This window comes from Hypanus sabinus, chromosome 9, assembly GCF_030144855.1.
Source record: "Hypanus sabinus isolate sHypSab1 chromosome 9, sHypSab1.hap1, whole genome shotgun sequence".
NCBI classification, from domain to species: Eukaryota; Metazoa; Chordata; class Chondrichthyes; order Myliobatiformes; family Dasyatidae; genus Hypanus; species Hypanus sabinus.
Window position 1 is genome coordinate 91,119,267 of NC_082714.1, and position 21,928 is coordinate 91,141,194.

Here is a 21,928-nt window from a genome sequence, read left to right on the forward strand (position 1 = left end):
TCTGCCATTCCATCCTGGCTCATTTATTACCCCTCTCAAACCCATTCTCCTGCTTTCTCCCTGTAGCCTTTGACAGCCTTACTATCAAGCTCTCCTTTAAATATATTCAATGACTTGGCAATTAATTCCACAGATTCACCACAGGTCAACCAGGTACCAACAGGTTAATCGACAATAATTATCCCTAGTATGCCAGAGCGGTAGAGTTTGGTGGGGGGGAAGCGACGCGCAAACTTGATATGGATATTTGGAGAGCACGTTAGAAAACTAATGGTTTACTCTGAGTTGGCATTGACCAAAATATTTGGACTTGCAGAAGACTTTTGACAAGGTACTACATGAGGCTGCTTATCAACTTAACAGCCCATGGTATTGGAGGAAAGTTAATGGCATGGTTAGAGCACTGACTGAATGGTAAGAGGCAGTGAGTAGGGATAGAAGGACCATGGTCTGGTTGGTTGCCAGTGACTAGTGGTGTTCCGCAGGTTGGTGTTGGGGCCACTTCTTTTTATGACATATATCAATGATTTAGATGATGGAATCTAAATGATGGCTTTGTTGCCAAGTTTACAGAAGATACGAGGATTGGTGGAGGGGCAGGTAGTGTTGAGGAAATAGGTAGACTACAGAAGGACAGATTAGGAGAATGGGCAGGAAACTGGGAAATTAAATAGAATGTTGGAAAATACACTTTGGTAGAAGAAATAAATACGCAGACTGTTCTCTAAATGGTGAGAAAATCCAAAAATTTGAGATACAAACAGACTCGAGGGTCCTTGTACAAAGCACCCTAAAGGTTAAATTGCAGGTAGAGTCGGTGGTGAGGAAGGCAAATGTAATGTTAGTTAGCATTCAGTTGAAGAGGTCTAGAATACAAGAGCAGAGATGTGATGCTGAGGCTTTATAAAGCACTGGTGAGGCCTCATCTTGCGTACTGCGAGCAGCTTTGGGCTCCACATTTAAGAAAAGTTATGGTGGCATTGGAGGAGGTTCATAAGGATGATTCTGGGAATGGAAGTGTTATCATACAAGGAAGGTTTGTTAGCTCTGGGTCTGTACTCACTGGAATTTAGTAGGATGGGGGGCAGAATGTCACTGAAGCCTTTTGAATGTTGAGAGGCCTAGACAGATGTCTAAAGGACGCTACCCATAGTGGGAGAGTCTAGGAGACAAGAGGGCACAGCCTCAGGATAGAGGGGTGTCTATTTAAAACAGATGCACAGAAATTTCTTTAGCCAGAGGGTGGTGAATTTGTGCAATGTATTACCACAGAAATCTGTGGAGCCCAGGTTGCTGGATGTACTTAAGGGAGAGCTTGGTAGGTTCTTGATTAAAGACGGCAGCAAAGGTTATGGGGAGAAGGCTGGAGAGTGGGGCTGAGGAGGGAAAAAAAATAAAGGATCAGCCATAATTGAATGGCACAGCAGACTCAATGGGCCAAATGGCCTAAACCTACCCCTATATCTTATGGTCTAAAACAGCCTCTTGCATTCATCAGCTAGATACCTCCACTCTCAAAGTGAAAGATTACTCCTCACTCTAAATTTAAGGTTAACCCCCTCACCCCAAAGTTATTTGCTTAAATTGCCCCAGAACAAAGGACATTCCCAGTCCTGTGAGAATATGACAACCCTTATTTCAGGTAAAGATGAGGAGGAATATTTCAGGAACAGCTTCTTTCCCGGACAACGAATCCGCATACGCTTCCTCAGTGGTTTCTTTCTTAAATTAATTATTTTAACTATATATTTTTCCCAATTTATAGATTATTTTATTATGTATTACAATGTTCTGCTGCTGCAAATCAATAAATTTCATGACAATGATATGAAACCTGATTGAGTTGTAAATATCTATAATTCTCCACTGTGGAGAACAGAGTCTTTGAAATATATTCAAGGCACACATAATACTGACCAGAGTAAACTGCAAAGGAGTGGGAAGAGAGTAGAAAAATAAATAACATCATGGCTTGTCTAACCTTGGCCTCAATGCAGACATGTTCTCTAAACTATGTACCTATGTTTGGACAACTCTTCCTGTACACGAAGCTAACCAAGCCTGACAGGACCTGTCAAGGTGTTCCTCAGGCCCTGTGGGAGGCTATTTAAATCACCCTTAGCGACAGGTGAGGTAGCAGAGAATTGGAACAGGATAATGTTATGTTATATGTTAAATTATAATCCAGTGAGCCTGACATCAGTACTGGGAAAGTTATTGGAAGATATTCCAAGGGACAGGATATATAAGTACTTGGAATGATAAGGACTAATTAGGGACAGTCAATATGGCTTTGTGCATGGTAGGTCGTGTCTAACCAGTCTGAGGGAGTTTTCCAAGGATGTTACCAGGAAAGTAAAGAGAAGGCAATGACTGTTGTCTCAATGGAATTTAGCAAAGCATTTGACAAGGTCCTGCATGGGAGGTTGGTCAAGAAGGTTCAAGATGAGGGAGTAAATTGGATTAGATACTGGCTTCATGGGAAAAGTCAGGGATGGCTGCCTCTCCTGTGGAGTGCAGCAGGGATCGGTGCTGGATCTGTTGTCGTTTGTCATCTATACCAAAGATCTGGATGATAATGTGGTTAACAGCATCAGTAAATTTGTGGATGACACCCAGATCAGGGTGTAGCAGTCAGCAAGAAAGACTCTCGAAGCTTGCGGCGGGGTCTGGAGCAGCTGGAAGATGGCAGATAGAATTTAATGCAGATGAGCGTGAGGCATTGGGCTTTGAGAAGACTAGCTAGGGTAGCTCTTGCGTAGTAAGCCAGGGTAAAACAGAGGGATTTGGGAATACTGATCCATGATTCCTTGAAAGATGTCAGAAATAGATAGGGTCATAAAGAACGCTTTCAGCACATTGGCCTTCTCATAAATCAATGTATTAAGCACAGGATTTGGATGTTATGTAGAAATTGTATCAGATGTTGGACAGGTCTAGCTTGTAGTATTAAGTACAGTTTTAGTCACCTACCTACAAGAAAGATGTCAATGAGATTGAGGGAGTGCAGAGAGATTTAGAAGGATGTGCATGCGACTGGAGGACCTGAGTTGTAAGGAAAGACTGAATAGATTAGAACTTAATTCCTCAGAATGTAGAACATTAAGAGATTTAACAGAGCTATACAAAATTATGAGGGGTAAATGCAAGCAGCATTTTTTCCACTGAGGTTGGGTGAGAATACAATTTGAGGTCATGGGTCAAAGGTGAAAGGCAAAATGTTTAAAGGGAACATCTTCACTCAGAGGGAGATGAAAGTGTACAGCAGACGAGCTGCCAGCATAAATGGTGAATGCAGGGTCAATTTCAACATTGAAGAGAAATTTGGATAGATAACATAGATGAGAAGGGTACAGAGGGCAGATTAATGGCTCAGAACAGACAAGATGGGCCAATGGGCCTGTTGTGCTGTAGTGTTCTATAACTTGATCCATATGCCTTTTACACATTGTAACTACACTTCCTCTGACAACTCCCTCCAAACACCCACCGCCCAGTCAGGTGCCTCTCACCTTGAAACTATGCTCTCTGTTGTATACAACACAGTAACAGGCCGTCCCGGCCCAATGAGCCCGCGCTGCCTAACTACATCCATGTGTCTTTGTGAATGTGGGAGGAAACCAGAGAACTCAGAGGAAGCCCATCAGACACGGGGAGAACACAGAAACTCCTTACAGACAGCACAGCAGCGGGAATTGAACCCCAGACAACGCTTTACAGCCCGTACCACTAGTTTTAGAATCAAATACCCTGAGAAACATACTGACCATTCACAGTATCTATACCACCTATAGCTTTACAACATTTCATAAGGCCATCATCCTTCAGCCTCCTACACCGTGAGGGGGGGGGGGGGGCAAGACTTGAACTAGCCATGATCTTATTCAATGGCAGAGTAGGCTTGAGGGGTAAGTTGGCCCACCCTGCTTGTGCATTTTTAAAGAGTTATGAGATAACCACATACCTGCCATATCTACAAATGAACAGTTTATGTCCTCAGGACTGGGGGGCTTCAAAGCTTGTAAATTCTTCCACTAAACCTATGTATCCCTGGCTGGATTAATGTACACCCCAAGACAATTGGGTCTTAGACTATATCCTTAAAATGGTGGCATCAAAATATGCTCGGGCATAAGCTAGCTGCTTATGTATTGTTAACCCCACCACAGAGCACGCAAAGATTAAAAGTGCGTGCTTCTGATACAAGCCAGCCGAGGTTCAATTCTTTTCCCCCCCTCCACCGGAAGGGATTTCTTTTTAAATATAAAAACAACATCCCTGCACAAGTTCGGCAAAAATACAAGTGGAAGGAGCTGGCGATAAGATTCAGGAGGGGGCAGATGCTCAGAACAAAGCGCTGCGCCACCTAACAGTCCACACACACCCCAATTCGGGCGCTTAAAGTTTATTTTTTTGGGGCGAAAAAAATAACTAAACGATTCAATTACGTTCACCCTCTCACTATTTAAAACAAAAGTTGCTTTTACGCGATTGCGCCCTTTTCTTTGCTAGGGGAGGATACCTGATGCTGACGGGAAGATTGAAACAAGGAGACAAGATTTCCCTTCTCTCGCTAAAACGAGAGGAAAAAAACTGCAAACTGGTTTTATTCGGACACAAAGCTAACAAAACAAATAGGAATGCATAAAGCAGCTCCCATGCACTTAGATATCTAACAAGTTTAATTACTTCGCACGTTTACAACCATTAAAAACGGAAAAATTCAATCTTAAACAAACATGATTTGCAATTCAGTTTCATAATAAATTTCCTCCTACAACCGAGGTGCAAACAGTCTTAAATCACCGCATTAGACACACAAGCACATATTTTTATGAGATTGGACACTATCTCATTGCATTGACGATTTTGTAAGCGTGCCGACGAAGCAAAGGGGAATAAACTACAATACAAAGCCCCCTAGAAATCCCTCTCTTGTGCTGATGGCTTCCTCTTTCCCGAGGCCTGGGAGGCCTCCAAGCGTCGATTTACTCTTATAAATTAAGCCCACAATCTCCACAAAGAAAAAGATTCTGAAATACAAATAGAAGCGGAGACTCAAATCATTAGGCTAAATTTAAAAATTCGGAAGGGAAAGAATCTAAAAAGCACCAGTTCAGAGAGAAAGAAGACAATTAAATCCCTTCCTTTCACAACTAATCGAGTCCCAGGCCTCGGGCCTGCTGGATAGGCCTTTTAAAAAAAAGCAGGTTTCGTCCTCATGCTCAGAAACAACAACAAAAAAAGAGTTTACGTGATTACTCCTGGAGGCCCAGAACCTCTTCATAAGCCTTCCTGCCTCAGAAAGGACGTGAACATTTCATATTTTTTTCCTCTGATGGGAAAAATGAGTTTTATTGTTTAGGTAGGGTTAATTTTAAAACAGAACCCTAAAAAGACCCTAAATCAAAAACCTTTCGGGGGAAGAGAAAAGGGAGAGATTTTATTCTCCTTGTTATTGTATTCTTTCCTGTTAATAAAAAAAAGGTTTTAAAAGCTTTAGGCTGGGGGGGTTGTTTTTCTTTCCTTCACACACAGAATTATTTTTTTAATCCCAAGAGTAGAAGCATTTAGCCAAAAAGATAAAGGAAATAAAAGCAGGCCCCATAAGGGGGGAGACAATAAGAGAGGGACAGAAACTTTACCTGCTCCTCAGTCCACACTGCACTAAACACGCACACAAACACCCCCGGCACGTGACCCGGCCCGCCGCCGCTTCGCTCCCGGCGCCATTTTGAACCCCGTGACGTCACACCCACCCTCCCATTATTCGGGTCTCTCTCTTTTTCCGCCTTCAAACCATTTATTTTATCATTCGCCCTCAGATTTTTACATATTAATTTCCCTTAGTTGTCCTTCGCGGGATCCTTTAACTCTAACTCCCCCCCCCCGTCACGTGAGGGGGAAAGCGGTCTTCCATCATTTGGCACCTCCCCGAAGATTTAATTTACATCGCCGCTGCCCTCTTGTTTTTTCCAATTGTTTTAAAAATTTTAAATGTAATGTTTAATACCTTCCTGAGAATATTTTACTTTAATAATGTCAGTTTTCCCGACATTTGTCACAGGATAAGAACCACCTCTATTTTAGAGAACTACCCAGTTTCCAAGATTTGTTCCGCCTCCACAACGTTTCAAACCTCCTACTTCACTGATTGGAGATGCATAACTTATTTATTGATTTACTTTATAGTTTCACCTCTCTGTCAGGTGTTACGATCATTTTAAGTCCACCGACGTTCCCCGATATCAATACGCTCCCGTGCCAAAATATTATTTTAAAAATCACGGAGACCGGAATAATTATCTTGCAATTGCTGCTGAAACCTGGGAATCTCCTGCCTTTTCCCTGTCACGTGAGCAGTTCCAGCTCCGCTTCGACCCGCCACCATTTTAAATTCGTGACGTCAGGGGACTCAACCTGATTCTCCTCTTCCCGTGCACATAAAGTTTTTATTTAAACATCTCACTAAAGTATGTTTTCATCTTTTCGAAAACACAAAGCTACTCTCCAGTTTCAATCGTTATTTGGATAACGCCTTGCGGTCCCTGTCACGTGACCTCCAGCGTGCCGCCATTTGGAAGCCCGCGTCGTCACAGACAATTTTATTATTTTTATTGCTTCCATCTACCTCCAGTTTATATTAACTTAAAAGAAAATAAATGTATCATTGAGATAATTTCTATCCAGATTCGATCTCAGCGCGCAGAGACACCCTTGTCATGTGATATATTTCCCCTCAAGGAGCCTTCAGCTATGCGGACGCCATTTTATTTGTTCCCCTTTCCCCTCAACTATGGGACGCGTGTAAATGTAATCTGATGTGGCATTGCCAAAATTTGGGAGTCCTTTTGGATGTGATTCGTTCATGCTTTTTATAAGCCATAAGCGCCCAATTCCTCACTCCGACCCCACAACAATAACTGTTTAGTTCTGCCCCTTACGTGACATTTCCCCTCTTGCCCCCTCAGACGTTTTCCCGCCAGTCCCGCGGGTCCAGCGCCGAGAAATTTCCGACTCCTGGCGAAGACTCCCGAACCTTAAGCCGTCAGCCAGCCCCTTCCGATCGCTGCCGAAGATTCCCGAAACTTCGATTTTCATCCCCCTTCTCATTATCCAGAGGAAGTCAAATTATATCGTTCACATGACGTGATTGCTTTCACGTGAGTTATTCTGTTTTAAGAATAAATTAATAGGTAAACTAAAAAATTCGATGTACCTATTTATTGCACTCTCCATGCGTCGGCTAACCGGAGATACCCGAGTCTTTCCGAGGATGGAAGCCGGGCTGAAACCTCGCGAGAGCTTGCCCCCTGCCGCCGCCCGCGTTTAAAGGACCCGAGGGCGGAGGCGGTGTCGTGCAGTCAAGCGGTTAAAATTGGACTCGACCGGCCCCAGCTGGAGGGGTGTTGTAACAAGCGGGACAGTGCACCGGGACGATCATGATGAGTGCCAAGAGTCTGTCCGGGGTTAATGTGGTGCTGGTGATGGCCTACGGCAGTCTAGTGAGTGTCAGCAGGCTGCTAGTTACCGCTGGTCATCCCGACTATTAGTTACGACAGGCCGGGAAATACTTGTGATAGGTGTTAGTCATTACTAGTTATCCTTGACCTTCTCTATTTATTCTTTATGGCAAAATGAGGAAAACGACTATTGCGGGTATTATTGCTAGTTATCCCTATCTTCTCTAGTTATTCTAGATGATAAACTAGAGAATGCCTGTGTTCGTTACTGTTAGATATTCGTGGCCTTGTCTAGAATCCGAAACATAAGTAGTAATAAGTAATGTATAAAAATGAATAGTGTATAAAATGAGAGACCTAATATTGAGGAGGTGTTCAATGTCCGTTCAGAAATCTGATGGCAGAGGGGAAGAAGCTGTTCCTGAAAACTTTGAATGTATGCTTCAAGCTCCTGTATCTCCTCATTGATGGTAGTAATGTGAAGAGGGCGGGTCCTTCGCCTATATGGTAAACCAGGAAGCCTGTAAGAAGGGCGTCAATTATCAAGTTATTCCGTCTGAAAGTCTGGGGGAATACTGGTAGGCTGTGTGTTCGTTTTTACTGGTTGCCCATTACCCCGTGTCCTCTATGTAAATGGGATAGAAGACTCATCAGAATCAGGTTTAATATCACTGGTTTCTCTTGGTTGTAATAATACAAACTGAGAATGCCGATGAGATGGGTGTTAGTTATGGCTGGCTATCCCTACCGGGGCATGATCCCAACAGCAGCTTGCTTCTATCTGGCACAGTCCCTCAAGTTGTCCCCAGGTGTAGCCCACCTTCTTAGTGTATCTTCCCTCTCCCAGAATGGGGTCTTTGGAGCCTCTGTCATTTCTGCTGCTCTGGGATTTTTACGGAATGTGGCTGCTAGCCCTAAGTCCAACCCTCCCCTTTTCACAGCAGGGTGTGGGACTGCCCATGATGGAGGTATTTATTGATTTATTTTGTTTAGAAATACAGCACTGATAGCCCTACACTGCTCAGAACCCCCTGACAACCCTGTTTAATCAAGGGACAATTTACAATGACTTGATGAACCTACCTGTTACATCTTCAGACTGTGGGAGGAATCTGGGACACCACATGTCCATGGGGAGGATGATGTACAGAGAGCATTTGGACTGAACTCTGAACTGTGACACCCCAAGCTGTAAAAACAACACATCACGCTAACCTCACTGCTACCATGCCCTGGTTTTGTCTGTTTAATCTGATTGATAATGGCAGTAAGGTGAGTGCTAGTTTATTGCTAGATTTTCCTCATCCTCTTTGGTTAATTTCTGTGAATAGAGTTTTTCTGTATGATCAATCATGGCATCATTCTGCTTGTGGTAATTGTGGAGCACAAGTGGGGCCCTTCAGCCCATCACAGCCATGCTGATCCTCTACTACACCAGTTTCTGCATTCATGCCACTCTACAGATGTGCTGTAGAGAGTATCCCAACATACTGCATGGTATAGAAACTGCACTGTGGCAAAAATGGAAGCCCTAAGATAGGTAGTCAAAACTGCCCAATGCATCACTGGCGTCAGCCTACCCGTCGTCAAATGTATATCCACAGAAAGGTGTGGGGTAAAAGGCCAGCAAAGTCAGGAAGGATCCCACCCACTCTGCTCATGGATGGTCGATCCCACCCACTCTGCTCATGGATGGTCTCTTCCATTCCCATCAGGGAAGAGCCAACACCAGGGCCACCAGACTCAGAAACAGTTACTTTCCCCAAGCAGTAACCTAACCCACCCCACCATACCTGCAACCACCTTCATTTCCTGTCATTCACCTTTTGAAGAAACATTCTTGTGCCTAGTGTCATTTTATGGACAGACAGTCAATACAAAAAGTATTTTGTGTATTGTTTTTTGTGCTGCATCGGGTCCAGAGTAACAATTATTTTGTTCTCCTTTACAGTTGTGTACTGGAATTGAATTTGCCCACTTTAGCACTGTTGTCCTTCTATTCTTTGCCTATTTAAGATCATAAGATGTAGGAGCAAAATTAGGCCATTTGGCCCATTAAAACTGTTCCACCATTGCACCACAGCTAATTTATTATTCCTCTCAACCCCATTCCGCTGTCTTCTCCACGTAAACTTTGGGACCCTTATAAATCAAGAGTCTATCTCCTCTGCTTTAAATATACTCAATGACTTGGCCTCCACAGCTGAGTCCATTTAAATGCTGCTTAAAGCTAGTGAGTGTACCTGTTTCCACTACCAGCTTTGGCAGCATGTCACAGAAATCAACCACTCTAGGTACAACGAACCTTGCCTTTTGCCTTCTCTGCCTTCTTGGTTTTCATGCCCTTATGACACGCATAGGAAAGTAAACTATCTCACTACTTTTTAATTCAGTTTTTTCTCTTATTTTAACTGAACTATTTATCAGACATACACTTAATGTAATTTAGATTTTTTCTTTATATCATGTATTTCATTGTACTTCTGCCATAAAGTTAACAAATTTCATGATGTCTGCTGGTGATATCAAATCTAATTCTGAGTATTAACACTACTGGCATTTTGTGTATGGTGATACCTGAGTCATGGCAGGGGGTTCAGTAGTCTCACAGCCTGGGGAAAGAAGCTGTTTCCCATCCTAAGAGTCCTCATCCGAATTCTGTGGTACCTCATGCCTGGTGATGGGGTGGGGAACTCAAAGAGATTGGATGGATGGGAGGGATAATTAAAAATGCTACGACCCTGCATGTGCAGTACCCCTGATAAAAAAATCTCCAATGGGTGGAAGAGAGACTCTTATGATCCTCTCAGCAGTCCTTCGCAATTCTTTATAGGGTCTCGTTGTCTATGGCTTTTCTCTTTGGACCAAAGGAAGATGAGGGGAGACTTAATAGAGATGTACAAGATGATGAGGCATCGATCAAGTGGACAGCCAGAGACTTTTTCCCAGGGTGGAGAAAGGCAAATACTAGGGAGCATAACTGGAGGAAATTATAGCAGGGGATGGCAGAGGGTTTTTTTTTCCAAAGAGTAGTGGTGCAGGGAACATCCTACTGGGGATGGTGGTAGAGGTAGATACATTGGGGCAATTTAATGGACACTGAGATGAGCACATGGATGAAAGGATTGATTCCATGGGAGGGAAGATTTGATTGATCTTAGAGTAGGTTAAAGTGTTGGTACAACACTTGGGCTGAGGGGACTGTTCTATGTTCTAAAATAGACCTAGCCTATCCAATATGTCCTGCAGTCTAGATAACAGTGCATCATTGCACTCTCTCCATCACAACTACATCCTGTGTGTGGCAATCAGAACTGTACATGTTAATCCAACTGCGGTCAAACCAATGTTTTGTAAAGTTGCAATGTGATATCCCAAATCTCAAGTCCATTTCTTGTTTCTTCAGAATTTTACAGTAATTCTACCATAAATTATTGCTGCTGAGAAGCCTGTGACAGTGCTTAAGGTCTTTTAACTCATTTATTGGACAGGATCTCATGTCCATTGGACATTCCTACGTGCCCTTGATTACTTGCAATGTTATTACAGAGACTGCAAACACTCTACTGGAGAAACTCGGTGGGTGGAGCAGCATCTGTGGGAGGAAAGGAACTGTAGACATATCACATCCAGACCCTGCATCAAGTCTGTGAAAGAGCCAGAGGAATTTAGAGGGACTTGATATAGGTCGCCAGCTGAAATGTCATCAATTTCTTTCCTCCTGCAGAAGCAGCTTGACCTGCTGAGAACCCCCAACAAACTGGTGCTCTAGATTCTAGCATCTGTAACCTCTCTTTCAGAGATCCACCCTGTGACTGTGTCTGGAATTGCCTTTGTGCTCAGAGTGGGGTAGAAAGGTTTGAGATCGAATGTGTTTGACAATGGTCTGATAGTTCTGATGACGGAGGGGAAGAAGCTGTTCCTAAAACATTTAGTGTGGGTCTTCAGGCTCCTGTACCTCCTCCCTGATGGTAGCAATGAGAAGAACCTGGGTGGAAAGGATCTTTCATGATGGATGCTGCCTTGTTGAGGCATTGTCAAAAGCAGGGTGGGTTGTGCCAGTGATGGAGCTGACTGAGTCTACAACCTTCTGCAGCCCCTTGCAATCCTGCACATTGGAGTTTTGATCTATGAGGTGCCCAAGGAACTCTGTTCCTCCCCGGATTAGAACTGAGCTGATGGTATCATACTTCATTTGGCATGTGTTTCCCTTCCTAATGTTGCTGTCTTTTATCCTCAGATATTTGTCCTCCTCTTCATCTTCGTCAAGCGCCAGATTATGAGATTTGCCATGAAATCCCGGAGAGGCCCCCATGTCCCCATTGGGCACAACGCACCCAAGGTTAGTATCTGACCAGGGCAGGGCAGGTGGCACACGGAGTCCTGTCCACACTGCTGTGTAGCCTGATTGTAAATTTCATGGGATGGACGAGGCTAATTTCCTCAGAACACCATTGGCATTGGTACACAGATCTTGCTCCCAGCAGCTCTGATGGGCAGGAGCCATTGTTGGCGTGTTGGACAAGAGATTCCTGAAATAGGCACTCTACACCACACTGTGTTGTAGCAAGTAATCAGTAAAAAGCCTTCAGCAATGTTCCCAAGGCTTTGTTTGGGGTGCTCTCTTCCCAATGCTGTCATCGGGAAGTAGGTACAGAAGCCTTGGTCTCACACCACCAAGTTCAAAAACACCTGAACCGGTGTGGATAACTTTACTCACTTCAACTCTGAACTGATTCCACGCCCGACAGACTCTGTTTCAAGGACTCTACAACTCGTGTTCTCTGTATTATCGAGAACATGAGTTTGTCATCTTTGGCACACTTTTTTTTGTCGGTCTTTGTGTGTAGTTTCTCATTGATACAATTTCTTTGTTTTGCTGTGAATGACCACAAGAAAATGATCCTTTGGGTAGTGTATAGTTAAATACGCATATTTTGATAATAAATTTACTTTGGACTTTAGTTGGTGGGTAAGAATGGGGTCCGGCTGAGATTAAATAGCCTAATTCTGCTCTGATGGTAGGACATCTGAGTGCAGAGCCTTGACTGAGGCTGAGTTGCATGGGGAATCAATGGGATTCTGGGGATAGTGGCCCAGAGGGTTGGATGAGCTGAGGCAGAATTTTGACCCCAGACCTTTTGAAGCCTTCCCCCCCCCCCCTTCCCCATTTCCTGTATGGCTACCTTGTCATGTTTAATGATTGGACTGTGAAGTGGCATTAGGGTTTCAACAGGAGCTTCTTCTCATAGTTGTCCAGAAGAAGAAGGGTAATGTTCTCTTATCCTTTCATATTTAATCTTTGTATCTGTGTCTGTTACATTTTAATAAGACAATAAACAGGAGCAGGTGGAGGCCATTTGACCCCGAGCCTCCTGTACTATTCCATAATATTACAGCTGTTCCAAAGTTATCCCTTGGCTACACTCTTCTGTTTGAACCTTAGAGTCTTTCTCTCCTGAGATCTGCCTGTTTCAGCATGAGGTATATTTGATGACTTGCCTCCACCGTTTTGTTAGGTAGAGACTTCCAGAGAATCATTAAGCTCTAAGGGAAGAAATTCCTCCTCACCTTTATCATAAGTGGGTAACCCCATTGAATCAAAGTGCTGGTTTCTGCACTGCTGCAAGTTTTATTTTTATGCTACTTAGAGATGCATTAACCTTCTTAGAGATGCTACGAGCCCAGTTACACTCATGTGACCAATTAACCTACTAACCCATACATCTTGGACTGTGGGAAGAAACTGGATCACCCAGAGGAAACCCACAAGGAGAATGTACAAACTCCTTACAGACAGTGACGGGAATTGAACCTGTGTCTCTGGCGGTGTAATAGTGTTACGCTACTGTGCCACCCCTTTTTGGTATTTATGCCAATATGAAGAGTACTGCATTCCAAACTCAGTGGGCTGTCAGGCTGCATTATACCAAAATGTGTCTACCGAGAACAGTGTGGTAACCTTAAGCTAACTACTTTGCTCCTCTTGTTTCCATGTGACTCAAAAGGACCTGAGAGAGGAGATAGACCGGAGCCTCCTAAGGATCCAGGATCTTGACTACGAGCCGCAGCTACTTGACGAAGATGATGTGCGCTTGCTGCAGCTGCAGGACCCAAGAACCCAAGGTAGGAATATAGAGGCATGAGGGATCCAAGTACCCAAGGTCATTCACAGGGGGAAGACTACTGGCAGGAATACGGAGGCATGAGAAACCTGATAAGCCAAGGTCATCTACAGTCGGGGAATTACAGGTGGAAGTACAGAGGTATGAGGAACCAGGGAGCCCAAGGTAGTCTGCAATGGAGATGACACGCAGGAATAAAGAGGCACAGAGACTGGTATCTGGACCAACCAATGATCTGCTTGAGATACTGAGCCTTCCCCAGCAGAATGTTTGTTACTATGGGCAGAAGTAATGCGTGGCCTAAAGCTGTACAAGGAGTGGAGGAGACCTGGAACCACTTGACCCACCACCTTGATCGAAGAAAGTTGGGGAAGACATTCCTAAGCTTTAGGCTGTCAGCTGAAGACATGAACACTGATGGTGGATCCAGGCAATCCTGACTTGCCCTCAGAAGTCAGTATGGTAGTAGATAGAGCGTATTCTACCTAAAGGTTGGTGACCAGTGGTTTTCCATGGGGATCTGTTCTGGGACCCTGCTCTTTGTGAATTTTATGAATGATATGGATGAGGAAGTGGAGGGATGGGTTTGTAAGTTTACAGATGACACAGAGGTTGGTGGTGCTGTGGATAGTATAGAAAGTTGATGTAGTTTACAATAGGACATTGACGGAATGCAGAGCTAGACGGAGAAGTGGTCAGAAGGAGTTCAATCTAGAAAAGTGGGAAGTGATTGACTGTGGAAAGTTGAACTTGAAAGTGAAGTACAGGGTTAATGGCAGGATTCTTAGCAGTGTGGAGGAACAGAGGGATCTTGGGATCCACGTCCACAAGGTGATAGGGTGGGGAAGAAGGCATGTGGTGTGTTGGTCTTCGGTAGTTTGGAGATTGAGTTTAAGTGCCATGAGTAATATTGCAGTTCTTTTAAACCCTGGTTAGACCACTCTTGGAGTATTGTGTTCAGTTCTGGCCGAGGGAGGGAAAGGATAGCTGGCTAAAAGACCAACACAATATCGTGGGCCAAATGGCCTGTACTGAGCTGTACTTTATGTTCTCTTGTAGAGGATGACAGAGCTTCCAGGAGGAGAACAGAGAGAGTGAGAGTTCTGCTGCAAATTACACAGATGTTAGGTTGGTGGGGGGGAGGGAAGACCTGTGGTGGGAGAGCAAGCACGGTAGGGAGTTATGGAACTTGGCCAAAGTTAAGGTAACAGTACTGTTCTGCTTCTAGAGGCTGTGTTTGTTTTGTACAAACATCACTTAAAGTTTGTAAGCTTTTTTTTACATCATTTTCTGCACGGATTAATTTGGATTTCAACTTGGAGGAAATACGGTGGAAAGACATACATCATTCACTCTAGATTTGCCCTTGAAATAGCAATCTGAACGGACTACACTACAATGTCATCATTGAGTCCTGGAAGTCAGGTCAGAACATGGCACGTTGATTGTGTCTTCATGACGCACAACGAGCATGGCTGCAGCTCAAGCCCATGCTAAAACTGAAGCAGCAAGAATGAGAGCAGCCTGTGCGAAGTGCGAAGCTGAAATGCTAATTGAAAAAGCTTGTTTAGAAATGGAAGAAAGTTTGTAGAAGCTATATTGAGTGTGCTCAAGGAGGAGCGTGAAGCTGAGGCTGCCTTCGCAGATGACTTAGACGTGGTGGTCATCTGTCTGGGAAGATGACTGAAGAACTGGCCATTGGTGCAAGTCACTAATACGGTGTGGTTGCTCAACAGAAAGTGAAATCAAGGCAGCAGGCAAAGATGGGAACCAGCTTCCGGTCATGTTTCATGCCAGATTGTTCCCCAGTCCTCCTCCTGAACTTGCTTCAGATTCAAACCCAAAGAATCAGGTAAACCCCCATTTAATGTACAAATTGAGAAATGCCATAAGTCACCCATCCTGGAAACGTGGGTGTTCACCACTTAAGTGCATTAGTGTCTCGACTTTCAACAGAGCCAACTCACAGCCCTCACTGGCTGCATCAGGATCACCATTGTACAGTAGTTTGAGTGAGTTGCTGAGACTGTCTTGTCCACATTTGGACTGACTCTGTATCAGGGCTTCTCTGGCCAGTTATCTGGAGAGTGGTGGAGAGGGTAGCAAGGAGAACTGGAGAAGCAGTAAAGATGCACTGAGCCAACCTGTTGACACTTCAGAATTAGAGCCAGATACAGCTGTAAATTCGGGGCCAGCATCTTGGGTTACTACTGATTCTAGTACACCCACAACAGAGTACAGCAGGGAGCTGGCTGAGTATCCATCAACTGTAGCTACCTCCTGGATTCTCTAGAGACATGTCCTGGAACATCAGAAGCTACTGGAAGCGGAGCTGGTGGATTTGTCATCGATTCAATAGGAGGGGAGGTCTGCTTACCCCTGCCAACTCTCATATTCCCAACAACCAGGATGAACTCTCAACTCCTAAAACAGTGCATGGTCATTCAAACATCTTAATAACATAGCTGACAAGATTTTCTCTTTCTCTTCCCCTCCCCATCCCCCACCGACTCTTCTGGTGCGATTCTCCCATTGCTTGGCAGAGGCACCATTTGTGCACGTAAGACGTATGCAAAGAAAGCATCACAAAGCAGGAGCCTCTTCCAGTCCGCATTACTTCAGTGAACTCTCCCTTTCTTGACCCGGAGGGACGACAGCAAGTTGGACATAGTATGTACATACATACATACATACATACATACATACATACATACATACATACACAACTCCCTTCAGAGGTACCTTATCCAATTGTCGTTCTGGATGGGCACTGCATCATCGGTCTGCTCATCAGACATTATTGCGAGCAAGTATGTCATCAAGGATGACGTTTTTGAAACGAGAACTGCAGTGAGAATGTTTCAAGAGCAGTCTCTAAGACTGTCCATTCTTTTGCCAAAGACATAATGAAATGATCATTTGACTTTTAGTTTCAGTAGTTAAGTTTGACATCGTGAATGTCTGGCTGGGAGTGTTCTGCCTCTAGAGGCACTGATTATTTTGTATGCAGTTCCTAGTTCATCTTGCACAAACATCACTTTCTGTTGGTAAGCTATATTTTACATTTCCTACATGGGTTTATTCAGATTTTGACTTGCTATCATCTGGTGGCTTTGAAACAGCAATATCTGAAAGTCTGAAGCTTTCTTAATATTGGTAAACATTTAGTACACGTACTTTGAAGAAAGTATTACGTTCATCATTCATCGCTGTTAAGTTATTGTCGCTCCACAAGTTCATTCTCATCCATGGCATAGCTATAGAATGTTGCATGTTTCTATTACCTTGCTTAACCCAATAATGAGAATAATCTATAATATTAGTATAACAACACACACCAAATGCTGGAGGAACGCAGCAGGCCAGGCAGCATCTATAGGGAGAAGCACTGTTGACGTTTCCGGCCGAGACCCTTCGTCAGGACTAACTGAAAGGAAAGATAGTAAGAGATTTGAAAGTAGTGGGGGGAGGGGGAAATGCGAAATGATAGGAGAAGACCGGAGGGAGTGGGATGAAGCTAAGAGCAGGAAAGGTGATTGGCGAAAGGGATACAGAGCTGGAGAAGGGAAAGGATCATGGGACAGGAGGCCTTGAGAGAAAGAAAGTGGGGGGGAGCACCAGAGGGAGATAGAGAACAGGCAGAGTGATTGACAGAGAGAGGAAAAAAAACAACTGAGTATGTCAGGGATGGGGTAAGAAGGGGAGGAGGGGCATTAACAGAAGTTGGAGAAGTCAGTGTTCATGCCATCAGGTTGGAGGCTACCCAGCCGGTATATAAGGTGTTGTTCTTCCAACCTGAGTTTGGATTCATTTTGACAGTAGAGGAGGCCATGGATAGACATATCAGAATGGGAATGGGACGTGGAATTAAAATGTGTGACCACTGGGAAATACTGCTTTTTCTGGCGGACCGAGCGTAGGTGTTCAGTGAAACGGTCTCCCAGTCTGCGTTGGGTCTCACCAATATATAAAAAGCCAAACCGGGAGCATCGCGCGCAGTACACCACACCAGCTGACTCACAGGTGAAGTGTCACCTCACCTGGAAGGACTGTCTGGGGCCCTGAATGGTGGTGAGGGAGGAAGTGTAAGGGCAGGTGTAGCACTTGTTCTGCTTACAAGGATAAGTGCCAGGAGGGAGATCGGTGGGAAGGGATGGGGGGATGAGTGGACAAGGGAATCATGTAGGTAGCGATCCCTGCGGAAAGCAGAAAGTGGGAGAGGGAAAGATGTGCTTGATAGTGGGATCCCGTTGGAGGTGGTGGAAGTTACGGAGAATTATACATTGGTCCTGGAGGCTAGTGGGGTGGTAGGTGAGCACAAGGGGAACCCTATCACGAGTGGGGTGGCGGGAGGATAGGGTGAAGGCAGATGTGAGGGAAATGGGAGAGATGATTTGAGAGCAGAGTTGATGGTGGAAGAAGGGAAGCCCATTTGTTTAAAAAAGGAAGACATCTCCTTCATCCTGGAATGAAAAGCCTCATCCTGAGAGCAGATGTGGCGGAGACGGAGGGATTGTGACAAGGGGATAACATTTTTGCAAGAGACGGGGTAGGAAGAGGAATAGTCCAGGTAGCTGTGAGAGTCTGTAGGCTTGTAGTCTCTTACTATCTTTCCTTTCAGTGAGTCCTGACGAAGGGTCTCAGCCCGAAACGTCGACAGTGCTTCGCCTTATAGATGCTGCCTGGCCTGCTGTGTTCCACCAGCATTTTGTGTGTGTTGCTTGAATTTCCAGCATCTGCAGATTTTCTTGTGTTTGCTGAATAATATTAGTATATTCAGGTGCATGACTATTCTGTATTGAATCTAATACATGTTTTACTTTCTGCAGTTTCACAAAGTTTTCTCATTTAAAAACTGAAGATAGCTTTGGCTCGGGTGACTATTTGAGAAGGTGTTTAACTTGATGCCTAGCTTAGTATGCAGTGCACTGCAAGGGCAGTAGAAGAACAGCTCAAGTTTTACCAGGATTAGATAGGATGAGCTACAAGGAGAACTTGAGCTCTTTTCTCAGGTGTCTCAGAAATTGAGGGGAGAGCTGGCATCTTTATATAATTACATGATGCACAGCTGAGGTAGACATGCAGAACCACCGAATAAATGTCCAGTACTAGACGTATATTTAAAGAGAGAGGAAGAAGTTTAAAGAAATAATTCCATCTCTCTGCAAAAGGTATGTCCTTGCATTCTGAGGCTGTGCTCTGGTCTTAGACTCTCCCACTATTGGAAACATCATCTCTACATCTCTGTCTAAGCTTTTCAGTATTCAGTGGGTTTCATGGAGTGAGTACAGGTCCAGAGCCTTCAAACACTCCTTGTATGTTAACTCTTTCACTCCTATGAATAACCTCTGGACCCTCTCCAATGTCAGCACATCCATCCTTAGATATTGGGCCTAAAACTACTCACAATACTCCAAATGTGTCCTCGCCAATGCCTTATAAAGCCTGAGCATTACATCTTCCTGGCTTTTATATTTTAAACTTCTCAAAATATATGCTAATTTTGATTTGCCTGCTTTTCTACTATCCCCCAAAGACAGGTGGATTTGTGTATTTATTGGACCAGTATAACTTGCCCCCAAAGTATTAGTGAGTGTTAGAATCAAGAGGAATTCAAGGAAATGAGGGATTCAATGGTGCATTTCACTGTTTCTTTCTTTCTTTCTTTTCTTTTTCAATCTTTTTATTGAGTTTCATATAAATATAAAAAAACATAACATAATAATGAATAGGTTATGAATACAATAGACTTAAGATTACATTAATAATAGGATAATAATATCCTATTAAACATCAACAACAAAAAAGTACATTAATCAATCAAGTCTATATAATTATATATGGAAAAAAAACAAAACTAATCATCAAAAGAAAAAGAAAAAAAATTTAAAATGTGTGAAAGAAAATATATATATGAAACAAACACTAAACTAAAACTAACATGGGCAATAATAACAGTTTATAAGTATATGATAGTGTCAAAGAACTCCGGAACTCCATACCTGAACAAGAATAAACAAAGAGAAGGTCTGGGAAAGGCCAAATTAATTCACATGAAAATGTCGGATGAACGGTCCCCAAGTTTCTTCAAATTTAATTGACGAGTCAAAAATAGTGCTCCTAATTTTTTCCAAACTCAGATAAGAAATAGTTTGAAAAAGCCACTGAGACGTGGTAGGAGGGTTTACTTCTTTCCAATTTTGTAATATAGACCTTCTGGCCATTAATGTTACAAAAGCAATCATTCGTCTGATTGAAGGAGAAAACTGATTACCATCCTCATTTGGTATACCAAAGATTGCAGTAATAAAGTTAGGTTGTAAATCGATGTTCCAAATTGAGGAAATGGTAACGAATATGTCCTTCCAATAGTTATGTAAAGTAGGACATGACCAAAACATATGGGTCAGTGAAGCCACTTCTGAATGACATCTATCACATTGAGGGTTAACATGAGAATAAAATCGAGCAAGTTTATCTTTAGACATATAAGCTCTATGTACAATTTTAAATTGTATTAAAGCATGTTTAGCACATATAGAAGAAGAATTAACCATTTGTAAAATTTTTTCCCATTTATCTGTTGGTATATTGTATCGAAGTTCTTTTTCCCATTGTTGTTTAATTCTATCAGACATCTCTGGTTGTATCTTCATAATCATGTTGTAAATAAAAGCAACTAATCCCTTCTGACAAGGATTTAAGGTAAAAATCAAATCTGAGAAATCCGTTGAAGTTGAGTTGGGAAAAGATGGTAAAACTTTATGTAAAAAAGTTCTGATTTGTAAATATCTGAAGAAATTGGATTTAGGTAATTTAAATTTATTGGAAAGTTGGTCAAAAGACATCAAAGTACCTTCAAAAAAAAGGTCAGGAAAACATTTTATACCTTTCCTTTTCCATATGCTAAAGGCTTGATCTGTCAAGGAAGGTTTAAAGAAAAAATTAAATAAAATAGGGCTATCAAGCACAAAGTTTTTCAAAGTAAAGAATTTCCGAAATTGAAACCAAATTCGTAATGTGTGTTTAATAACAGGATTAGATATCTGTTTATTAAATTTAACTAAATCAGCAGGAAGAGAAGAACCAAGAACAGAGAATAAAGAATATCCCTTTACTTCATTGCATTCCAAATTTACCCACTGCGGACACAATAATGAGTCCAAATCTAATTTCCAATACGTTAGGTTACGAATATTATTCGCCCAATAATAAAATCTAAAGTTAGGCAAAGCTAAAGCATTTCACTGTTTCAATGCGGATATGACAAATAAAGGTGATCTTTAAATGTGAAGAGAATAGTGATCTTTAAACGTGAAGAGAATAGTGCATGGTTATTCAATTTGCTTCTGAAAGGTCAGTACAGACTCAGTGGGCTGAAGAGCCAGTTTTCATTCCTATCCATTGGTACTCTGTAACAGTGTTATCCAGAGGCAGATTATCTCCAGAGATGAGAAGCTGTTCATTGCTGAGGCAGCAATAACTAACGCTCCTCCCCATTACTGTCTGCAGGTCGCTATAACTACTTGTACAGGATGAAGGCTCTGGATGCCATCCGGCACATTGGTGAGTGCAGACAAAGGTTGTATTTCTAGGCATACCTTCTGGGCGGGCAGACACATGAGGACTCTTTTTACTAGAAGATGCTTCAAAGATTATAAAGATTTCACAATGTGGTTGATGTTGTCAAGTGGAAACACAGCAATGACTGTGTGTACATAAAAAAAAAAGACGAGATCCTGCAGAAGCTGGAAATCCAGAGCAACACAGACAAAATACTGGAAGAATTCAGCAGGTCAGGCAGCATCTTTGGAGAAGAATAAACAGTCAACATTTCAGAATCTGGTAAAAGATCTTGGCCTGATCTATCCCAAAATAGATGCTGCCTGGCCTGGCCTGCAGAGTTTCTCCAGTGATTTGTGTGTGCTCTACCAAGTATTTAAGCAGCTTGTGTTTTCTATTTCTGACTTCCAACCTTTAAAGTCTGAAATTTCAACCATTTGGTCGTGATCCTCCCAAGTGTAAATCTGCTGAATCCTATTTTGATGCCTTGTTTTATTTTTAATTTTTGTATTTGAAAATTACTTTGACCATTTTGTCATCATCCCTTGACTGACTAGGCATACAGTGTTACACACAAAATGCTGGAGGAACTCTGGAGATCAGGCAGCATCTATAGAGAGGAATAAACAGTTAGTGTTTCAGGCTGAGACCCTTTATCAAGACTTGACAAGAAGGGGGACAGGGGCTAAGAGTAGGTGTGGGAGTTGGTGCACTAGCTGGCATCTGACAAGTAAAGCAAAGTAAGGAGGAAGATGGGTGGATGGGAGTGCGTGGATG

At 43.0% G+C, this 21,928-nt stretch overlaps 2 protein-coding genes across 9 annotated transcripts in view; one reads left to right on the forward strand and one right to left on the reverse strand.

Annotated features, from left to right (window-relative positions):
• Positions 1-6,220, reverse strand: part of ubap2l (ubiquitin associated protein 2-like) — a 139,822-nt gene extending 133,602 nt beyond the window's left edge. For 4 of the 6 annotated variants that reach the window (XM_059980187.1, XM_059980185.1, XM_059980186.1 and 1 more), the window contains exon 1: positions 5,646-5,758. The gene's annotated coding sequence lies outside the window, so the exon portion shown is untranslated. Of the gene's footprint in view, positions 1-5,645; positions 5,760-6,198 lie in introns of those variants that run through there. The other 2 variants (XM_059980183.1, XM_059980184.1) reach the window with 2 other exon arrangements.
• Positions 6,221-6,984: 764 nt separating this feature from the next.
• The window catches only part of c9h1orf43 (chromosome 9 C1orf43 homolog), a 28,921-nt gene continuing 13,977 nt past the window's right edge, over positions 6,985-21,928 (forward strand). The window contains exons 1-5 of one of the 3 annotated variants that reach the window (XM_059980197.1): positions 7,388-7,505; positions 8,562-8,735; positions 11,704-11,805; positions 13,472-13,589; positions 21,101-21,154. In XM_059980197.1, coding sequence (XP_059836180.1) covers positions 8,691-8,735; positions 11,704-11,805; positions 13,472-13,589; positions 21,101-21,154 — 319 coding nt within the window. In that variant the 5' untranslated portion in view covers positions 7,388-7,505; positions 8,562-8,690. Of the gene's footprint in view, positions 7,164-7,311; positions 7,506-8,561; positions 8,736-11,703; positions 11,806-13,471; positions 13,590-21,100; positions 21,155-21,928 lie in introns of those variants that run through there. The other 2 variants (XM_059980199.1, XM_059980196.1) reach the window with 2 other exon arrangements.